This window comes from Aythya fuligula, chromosome 1 (assembly GCF_009819795.1).
Source record: "Aythya fuligula isolate bAytFul2 chromosome 1, bAytFul2.pri, whole genome shotgun sequence".
Lineage (NCBI taxonomy): Eukaryota > Metazoa > Chordata > Aves > Anseriformes > Anatidae > Aythya > Aythya fuligula.
Genome location: NC_045559.1, coordinates 81,740,950 through 81,750,825, shown reverse-complemented (window position 1 = coordinate 81,750,825; position 9,876 = coordinate 81,740,950). Strand labels below are relative to the sequence as shown.

At 46.4% G+C, this 9,876-nt stretch overlaps 1 gene segment (V, D, J or C); it reads right to left on the bottom strand.

The window, feature by feature from the left end:
• Positions 1-646: 646 nt before the first annotated feature.
• Positions 647-1,456, bottom strand: LOC116490485. The segment is given in 2 exon segments: positions 647-957; positions 1,414-1,456. Coding segments are annotated over 2 exon segments (354 nt in total).
• Positions 1,457-9,876: the final 8,420 nt, after the last annotated feature.

The following is a 9,876-nucleotide window of genomic DNA, read 5'->3' as shown; positions in this document are numbered from 1 at the left end:
CATACCATTGTGGATCCTTAGAGTACCTGGCACAGCTCCTCTGTCCACCCAGCACTACTGCACACATCCTGGGCACTCTTACCTCCTATCTGGCTGGTAAAGATAGACTTCTCGAAGTCCCCTTTGTTTCCAGGAAGGAGCAAACTGGGGAAAGCACAGGCTTGAGCTGGAAGGCTGTGTATCCAAACTTCCACTCATTCCCAATCCCTGTAGGGAGAGTATGGAGTGAATTAGATTGGACAGAAAGGAGAAAAAAAATAATAACTTTGAAAAGAGAGCTGTCAAATGGAGAGGGGGAGTAGGGAGGTTTGATGAGAGAAGCCAGAAAAATGGACTTAAATGAGAAGAAGGGAAGTCTATGGAGTGAGGATTGAGGAGAGCTGAAAAAAAGCTCGATAAAGAAAACGAGGCAGAGAGGATTAGAACGATTGTCAGAGGTGAATATAATGTAAATGAGAGCAAAGGAAGAGTTAGGCAGGGAGTGGAGAGGGAAGGAGAGAAAGAAGGAAAGAGCCTGAGGAGGAAAGGAAGGCTAGGGAGAAGAGACATTAACAAGTACAAAGGTATTTTCCTGCCTTGCGCAGTGCAGAGGAGGAGGATAGACGTTCACTTTTGTGCAAGGGGAGGTTTGTGCTCAGGTGCCTCATCAACCTACCCACTGTGCTTCACTTTCAGCACAGTAATAAATGCCAGAGTCATTGAGAAAGGCATTCACAGTCGAAAGGGTCATCTTGTCTCCTTCTATGTCACTGCTCTTGAAGTGGCTTTGGAATGCTGCTTCAACACTTGCTTTGCCACCTTTTATTGCAGTAACCACTAGAATTAGACCAGAGTCATTTCCCAAAGGCATCTTGTACCAGTACATAGTATCGTAGGAGGGTGTCATTTTGGAGCAGGTCAGACTCATTTTTTCTCCTTGCCATATGACTGTGTCTGGCGACTGTTCCAGAGCCAACACTGGAAGGGAAAAGGAGAAGCATTAAAGAGGATGGGGAGAAACGGTTTGATGGAGAGATGAGGAGAGCTACTCAAGAACAAAGCAGGGCAGGACATGACTTCAGACACAATGAAAAAGCATGAACTAGGCATGGTATGTTCTTAGAAAGGATGGGAAGGAACAAAACAGGCTAGGGAGAAGGGGAAGGAATGGCATACTTCTTTAGATCAGTATGTGAGTTTCCAATATCCAGGTGAAAGGCAAGAAATATTCTTGGGAAGCTCGTGTCCTTAGACAAAATATTTGGGTGCTGTGCACACAAGAAAGAAGTAGACATTGCAGGAGGCTCATGGATTCTTGCCCATCTTCTTCAACGTCTGTCCTTACCACAGGAAGCTTTGGGAAATAGGCATCCAGCTGAGTCAAGCAGCACGGGAATCTATGCAGGTGCTAAGGGGGTTGTTGAGTTCACTTACCCACCGGGGCCAGAAGGGCCACAAAGAACCAGCGTGAAACCATGTGAAAACACCTGTCCTTCCTGTTCCTTTCAGGGACCTGTCTTTGTAGCTGCTCAGAGGTATGTGACAAGAAAGTACTAAAGGAGGATGAGACACACTGGGGCTGGGCAGAGCAATGAGAGAGCATGAAAAGTGAGAAAGGATTGGCTGGCTGAGAACGCTGCGGAATGACGCATGCAATTACAGGAAAGTATAAACCCTGCAGAAAACGGTGTGGAGCAGAGGAGGCTGGCAGTGGACAGATAGGAATATGCCGAGGTTTCATGTGGAAGAATCCCCTTCCCTGGCTGCTTTCCCCAGACCTGTTTCCTGCATGAAACAGTGATTCCCATTGCAGTGAGTTTCTCTTACTCTCTGTATCAGACTGGGGAACGTTTTGTAAATCCACAAAGGACAGTGGGATTCAGTCCCAGCTGCCCCACACCGTATCTCTCCTCCTGGGATCAGAAGAGGCAGGAAACAAACAACCCCCTTCCCTGGCTGCTTTCCCCAGACCTGTTCCCTCCACAGAGGGATTGCAGAGATAAGAAACGCTCAGAGTCCTGTGCATTTGAGCACTCCAGACAGACCAGTCACACCACATTCAGAGCTGTTAGTGCTCAAGCTGCTGCAGTGATTCCTGTGATGCGGATGCAAGGCATAGGATGGGTCAGTGCTCCCTCCAGTCCTGGTCCCACAGAGCTGAGGAGAGGAACGGGAGAGAAAACCAAATGCCTCTGCAGAGCTCAGGAACTGTCAGTGCTCTGCCATGTGGAGCAAGAAAGAATAAAGAGTGCAGACAAAAGTGAAAGGCATGAGGGAGAGGAGGTGCTTGTGATCAGGCACAGGGCGGCTTCTCCTTCTGCCTTCTTTGCTGACAGGCAGTAGCCTGGGTTCCTTCAGAGGAAGCTTCTCTCTGGGACCCGGGACTTAGGTGGGGAGTCCTGGACGTCTCAGTTAGGTGTTGCCTCTTGGCAGCTCTGCTTCACAAGCACACTTTGGCAAATTCAAGAAGTGCTTGAGGACTGAGACCATCTCTGCAATTGTCCCATCTGCCCTGTGAATCACCCCAGCAAAGCTGGTCTTCTTTTCTGGCAGAAATAAGCTTGGCCAACAGAGGGGCATGGAGGACACAGCTAGGATGCAGTCGGTGACATCACTGCTGTCTTTAAAGTGGTTGGATAGCACAGTTTGCTCATGCTTTACCAGTGACAGCTCCCTATTGCTCTGCTCTCATTTTCATGGGAAAAGGAGAACATGCTATCCACAGCGCCCTCACGTGTTTCTCTTCAGAAGGACATCCACATGGCTCTCCCGAATGGGCAAACTCAGCTCGCTGAGACCTCCTGACAGAACCTTTCCCTCCTCCTTGAAACTGGCAGGACCTTTGCCTTGGAGCTCTGACTGGTAACAGGGAAAGAGAAGGAAGTGGGAATGTGCTCCTGTCCCTGGTGATACTTGCCTCTCCTGATGCCAGGAAGGAAAATTCCAATGGTGTGTACCACAACTTCATGATCATCAGATGAAGAAGGGTCAGTGAAAGGCATAAGGAGAACTGCATGCAGGTGCTAAGTGAGAGAATCTGGATCAACAGGTGGGGACCGTGGTCTTGCACAGTTCTCTTGTATGCCATTATTTCATGTTACATCATCGTAATACAGCGTGAGCTGGAGCACCCCAAAGAGTCCCATACCTCCTCATGCAAGAAGGATTTCTTAGCTTCTGTCCCTGGTGGTCTGGTCTGGTGAAATATATCTAATTATTAGCTCCACTGGGGACTTCCAGTCCCTTGATCTTCAGAGACACTGAAGATAAAGAAGAGCAGGCAATTCAGAGCAGCCCTCTTGTTGTGCAGCTAGCAGCGGGGGTTGCAGTAGATGGGCCAGAGCAGATGCTTGGAAACTGCACGGTTCCTCCTAATCCCTTTCCCGGGACTTTCTGGTCACAAGTTCCATCTTCAGTGCACCTGGAATTTCTCCTGCTGTTGGTGGGGGCAACACACAGTCTAGTTCTCATTGTCTTCCCCATCTCTTCAAGCCATAGACTCCACTGTCCTCTAACAGAGAACCCAGGTGGGAAGACAGCCCACATAATTGGCACTACAGCATTGTACTTCTGACAAGTGTCTCTTGCCAACCATTACCTTCTTACCTTCATGTAAAAGTCACATAGAACTTTTTTAACAGACAGCCTAGGGAGATTAGACATGATGCATAAAGTCTGGCCAGAGGATTCAGGTGCGCGTGCTCTGCCCCTCTACTTTGCTTGTTTTTGTAAAAGGCCTTGGGAAACACAGTAACTTACAAACATGGGAAAACACTGGAAATTGCAAAAGAGGGACCTGGAGGGCAGATGAAGGACTTTGGAGGGCAGTAAGTTTGGGGAATTAGAGGAGGACCTGCATAGATGTTTGGATTCCCAGAGTCAGATGAAGGAAGAACCTCTCAATGTCCATTTTGGCAAAGGGTTGAGTGGTTTGTGTTTGAATTCAGCCTGGAGCTCCTTGTTCATCTTGTCTGCATCCCTATTTGCAAGGTGACCATCCTCATCAATCATCCAGAAGCTGCTGTTCTGAGTGGGGCTGTACAAAGGCTGCCAAAGAAAGCTCATGTTTCCCAGAAGGGTTCCATTGTGATCATCATTTCATGGGAGGCCTACGTGAGCTTGATTTGGTCTTAGAGTCATAGTTAGGATTAGGGTTAGAATTAGGGTTGAGGTTAGTTTGTTAGGGTTTGGGTTATGGGTGGGGTTTGGAGAGAGAGAAAGCGCAGAGCAGGAGAAAGATGAGGGAAAGCACAGAGCCCAGAGCTTCGCGACCATGGTTGACACAAGAGAAGCGCTGATGTGAACCAGAACTTTGGACAGATGGACATGCTGGACCCCTCCTCTACACCTACAGCATACATAGTTCCATTCTCGAGAGACCTTCTCAGTACGTGACAGATGATTGTACCACACAACTCGAAACTTCTGTCAGACAGAAGCAAAGATAGCGGGGGCACAAAAAAATTGCGCTTAGTCACATCTTAGTTTCTTCAGTTTTCCAGTCAGAGAAGCATATTCCCTATAGTTTAACCTTCCTGGGAGCACATCCTAATTCACTTCTGAATTAAAGAAAGGGAGGTATCTATGCCAGCCTTTTTTTCCTGAAAGCAAAAACTGACTAGACATCACCTCATGATCAGTCTGATTTTTCTAGTCTGTCAAGTGTGCCCTAGCTAGCCTTGTCCTAAAGGTAGCCTTAGGCTAGTCTTAACTAATAATGCTCTCCATTATTTTCTGATGATGCCAAGAACTTAGGGTGTTGTAGCTGATTCTTTTCGCACTAACACTTTGAAGTGGAGGTCTTTGGTTGCAGTGACGTTCTTCGTTAGTACTGATGTTGCTTCTTCCAAGCAATATTACTGAGGTTTTCACTTTTTCCTTCCTTTTTGTTGTTATCCCTAACATATTTGTCTGAAGCTCTAGAGAGATTCATGCCTGTCCGTTTGCCTTCAAAGATTTGTAGAAAGGGCATGCTCTGTCTATGAGAGTGGTGTACATCTCAGCGGAACTGGTAGCAGATATTCCCCATCACTCTTTTTTAAGCCTGCTTTTAAAGAAAGAAACAGAAGTGACTTGAAACGCTATAGCTCTTCCCAGAGGGGAAGAAAATATGTTCTATGTGATGTGTGAAAGCTTTGTATGCTCTCCAGTGGCCCTAGGGCCCATTGGCACTTAGCATATGAGAAGGAGGGATATGACCATGGCGCCTGTCCAGTCCCTGACAGTTCTTGCCACTGCAGGTTTTGTCAGGAGAAACTGTTCCTTACCTGTGCTTCAGCGAGGCTGGATCCTGTGCTGGACGCCTTACAGTTTCAGTGGATTGTCAAAAAATTGTAGACAATCTAGAAGATTTGTCTGAGTGCCATCAAAACCTTTCATGTTTTTCCTTGCATTTCAGTTGTGCTTTCAAAGTCGGTAGAGCTGTTGGCCAATGAATTTGAACAAATTTTACATGCTTTTGTATCCTTTCACGCGTTTTGACTCAGATTATACTCTGATGCATATTTTTAGCTTTTTAGCTTTTACTGGAGTGGGGAAAAGAGCCATGCTGGAGCAGGGAAAGAGAGTGAGGGTGGATTCGCAAAGACCAAGTGTAACCACATTCCCACTTGCCCGTGCTGCTTGGGGGGAAGAGGTAGAAAAATAGAGAATGAGGATGAGGAAAAGGTGCTTTTAGCTTGCTTTTAGTTCCCATTGCTCTAGCTAGTAATTCATTGGCAATAAATTTCATTAATCCCACCTACACTGAGCCTGTTTTGTCCATGATGGTAATTGCTGAGTGATTTTTCTGTCCTTATCTCAAACCACAAGGTTGTTTATTTTTCAGCATATTTTCTCCTCACGATTTATTTAGTAGGGGGAATGAAAGAGTGGCAGTGTGGTGCTTACCTACCTATTGATGTTATACTACCACACTCTTTTCTGGCACCCGTACGCCCCAAACTCATGACCCAGAGTCTCATGTTCTGCCTGGTAAGTGCAACCAAAGTCTGCAGAGAACCGAGATGTGAGGACACTTTTTACTTCTCTCACTGCTGACATTTCTACATATTGCTTTTCTTACACAGAAGGAGTGAGGGAATTACAGAACTGTGTGGACTAACTGGAGCCTGAGTGTCAACAGGACAATATGCCCTGTGGTTTCTCTATTTTTCTGAGGAAAAAAAAGCCTGCTGGGATCAAGTGCAATGTATTTGGGTGCACATACAAAGGCAAGAAAAGCACTCGGCAACCTGGGATGACAGGAAAATAAGTGATAAACCGGCAGGAGCACTTAACTAAAAGGCTCCAAGAATGAGACAGAACACAGGATCTTGGTCAGTCCAACTTCTCAAAACTTCCTATGCTTCCAAGACACAGGACTTGGAAGAAGAATTAAGAATAGAAATGAGAAACAACCTATGGTATTTTGATGAAAAGCCAGTGTATCTCCTGTAGATAGAGAAGTGAAGTTTATTCTAGAACCTTGTGGTTCTAGAAGCTTCTCTCTACAGGGATGCTACGGAAGACAGTGTCAAAGGCTTCACTAAAGTCAAGGTTAAAAGCGTCCTCTGCTCTCCCCTTATCCACCAGGCTAGACACAGAATCATAGAATCACTAAGGTTGGAAAAGACCTTCCAGATGACCTGGTCCAACTGTCCCCATACCACCAATATTATCCAGTAATCCAGTTTCCTAATAACCCAGTCCAAGCTTTTCTTAAACATCCCAGGGACGGTGACTCAACCACCTCCCTGGGCAACACATTCCAATGACAAACTACTCTTTCTGAGAAGAAATTTCAAAACTGAACTTTCCCTGGCATTACCTGAGGCCATTCCCTCTAGTCCTATCACTAGTTTTCTGCAAGAAGAGGCTGACCCCCAGCTCACCACAACCTCCTGTCAGGTAGTTGAAGAGAGCAATAACATCTGCCCTGAATCTCATCTTCTCCAGACTAAACAACCCCAGTTCCCTCAGCCACTCCTCAGAAGACCTGTATTCTACAACTTTCACCAGCTTCATAGCCTGGTCATGCTTGCTACACTGTCGTGATGTAAGCCAGGATGATTTTGACTTTGTTGGCAACATAGGAATACTACTGGCTCTTGTTCAGATGAGCACTGGCCAACACCCACTAACTTGCTTTTCGTGAACCCATGATGGCTGGGTCTGATCCCCCATTTGTCCCTCATATGCTGCGTGATTGCACTCAAGATGATTTCTTGCACAGCCTTCCCTGCCACTGAAGTCAGGCTAGCAGGCCTGTGTTTCCCCGGATCCTACTTATGACCCTTCTCATTGATGGGCGTCACATTAGCAAGTTTCTTCATTGAAGAAAACAGTGAGGTTAGTCAAGCATGACTTTTCCTTCATAAATCCTTGTCAGCTACTCCATGTCACGTTCTTGGCTCTCATGAATTTGCAAATACATTCCAGAAAATATCCATCTCCTCCATCACCTTTCGAGGGACTGAGGGAAGGTTGACTGGCCTGTAGTCCCCAAGTCCTCCTTCTTGCTCTTCTTAAAAAACAGTGTGGTACTTGCTCTCCTCCAGTCTTTAGGAATCTCTCCCACTCATCACAGATGCTCGAAGATCAAGAGTGACCTTGCAGTCACAGCCAGATCTCTCAGTACTTGGTGCTATGTATCAGGCCACATGAACTTAGGTACATCCAATTTGCCTAACTGCTCCTTGATCTGCTCCTCCTGCACTAAGGATGAGTCTTCCTGGTTCCAGACTTCCCATCTTGTCTCAGAGGTTTTACCATCTAGTCTCAGGTAAATGGTTTTTTTTGTTAAATATAGGGCTGTATGTTCTTGAAGATATATAAGCTTCATGGCTTCCCCCAAGTACTCTGCACGTTCAATGGAATGGCTTTCCCTGGAATTATATCCCAGCCTCAGGAAGAAACCTGGGAGGGAACATCCTTCAGTAGCATTAGCTTTTCTTAACAAGTTACTAATGCCACATATAACTACATATTTGGAAGTGCCCTGCTATGAGGATCAACTGCCTGGCGGCCTTTTCAATTCTATATCTGGTACCAACCCTCCTGACCCTTTCTTTTCTCTTCAGGATACACCCTTTAGAAAGAAGAGATCAGAGGTAACTTCAATGTCTGGATTCAAGCCAACAGAGCTCCCAGTTCAGGCAAGGGATGTGGAAACATGCCCAGCATATGCTGGGTTTGGACAACTCTGGCCAATGTGCTTTTTAAGTGGAAACGAAGAATGACGTGAACACGGACACCCCCTCCAGCTGCTCCAACTCAAGGACCATTCTGGTTTGGCCAGTGGCATCCAGCCCAGTGCCAGGGGACCCGGAGTATTTGCTCAGGTTGGGAAACGTGGCTGCTGCTTTCCTTTTTGCACATGTTCAACCAGTAGCAAAGCTGAGCATGTATCCCAGAGACACACAGATACACACACACAGACTGGATGTTGACACAACTAGTCACACCCGCTGCCTTGGTGAAGGGCTACCTTCAACAACATTTACACACCATCATGTAAACATAGACACAGACAACCGAGTTCCCTTCCTCCTCTCTGGCTGGTAAAGATAGAAGTTCACTAGTAAAGGCACACATAAAGTTCTCTCTATGTTCATAAACACACATATCATTGTGGATCCTTACAGTACCTGGCACAGCTCCTCTGTCCACCCAGCACTACTGCACACATCCTGGGCACTCTTACCTGCTCCACAGTCACCCTCACATTGGTTAGTCCAGCTTGAAGTTCACCTCAAACACTCACACACTCTCACACTTTTCCCTCTGGCATACCACTTTCTCAAGTCCACCTGGGAGTACCAGCACAGACCCACAGTTAGCCTAGATGGGAGACCTCTACTATTTGTTGTCTAGTCCAGCTTAAAGTTTGCAAGCAAATACACAGGTACGGCAGGCTGGGGAGGATGAAGATACTTGGCCCAACGCACCGCCAGCAGTTGGTACTAGGCACGCAGCCTCTGACCCACAGCCTCACTCCAGATGCTGGGTTGGATAGAGCAACTGCATCAGTTGACAAGACCAACCAATGCCATCTACCTGGACATCTGTAAGTCCTCTCAGTTTCCAGGAAGGAGCTAACTGGGGAAAGCACAGGATTGAGCTGGAAGGCTGTGTATCCAAACTTCCACTCATATCCAATCCCCTTAGGGAGAGTATGTAATGAATTAGATCAGACGGGAAAAAAATAAAAAAAAAAAAAAATAATTAAAAAAAAAACTTTGAAAAGAGAGTTGTCAAATGGACAGGAAGAGTAGGGAGGTCTGATGAGAGAAGCCAGAAAAGTGGACTTAAATGAGAGGAAGGGAAGTCTATGGAGTGAGGATTAAAGAGAGCTGAAAAAAAGCTCGATAAAGAAAACGAGGCAGAGAGGATTAGAACGATTGTCAGAGGTGCATATAATGTAAATGAGAGCAAAGGAAGAGTTAGGCAGGGAGTGGAGAGGGAAGGAGAGAAAGAAGGAAAGAACCTGAGGAGGAAAGGAAGGCTAGGGAGCAGAGACAGTAATGAGTACAATGGTATTCTCCTGCCTTGCGCAGTGCAGAGGAGGAGGATAGTCGTTCACTTTTGTGCAGGGGGAGGTTTGTGCTCAGGTGCTTCATCAACCTACCCACTGTGTTAAACTTTCAGCACAGTAATAAATGCCAGAGTCATTGAGGAAGGCACCCTCAACCGAGAGGGTCATCCCGTCTCCTTCTATGTCACTGCTCTTGAAGTGGCTTTGGAATGCTGCTTCAACACTTGCTTTGCTACCTTTTATTGCAGTAACCACTAGGATTAACCCAGAGCCATTTCCCAAAGGCATCTTGTACCAGTACATAGTTGAATAGGAGGGTGTCATTTTGGAGCAGGTCAGAGTCATGGTTTCTCCTTGCCATATGACTGTGTCTGGCGACTGTT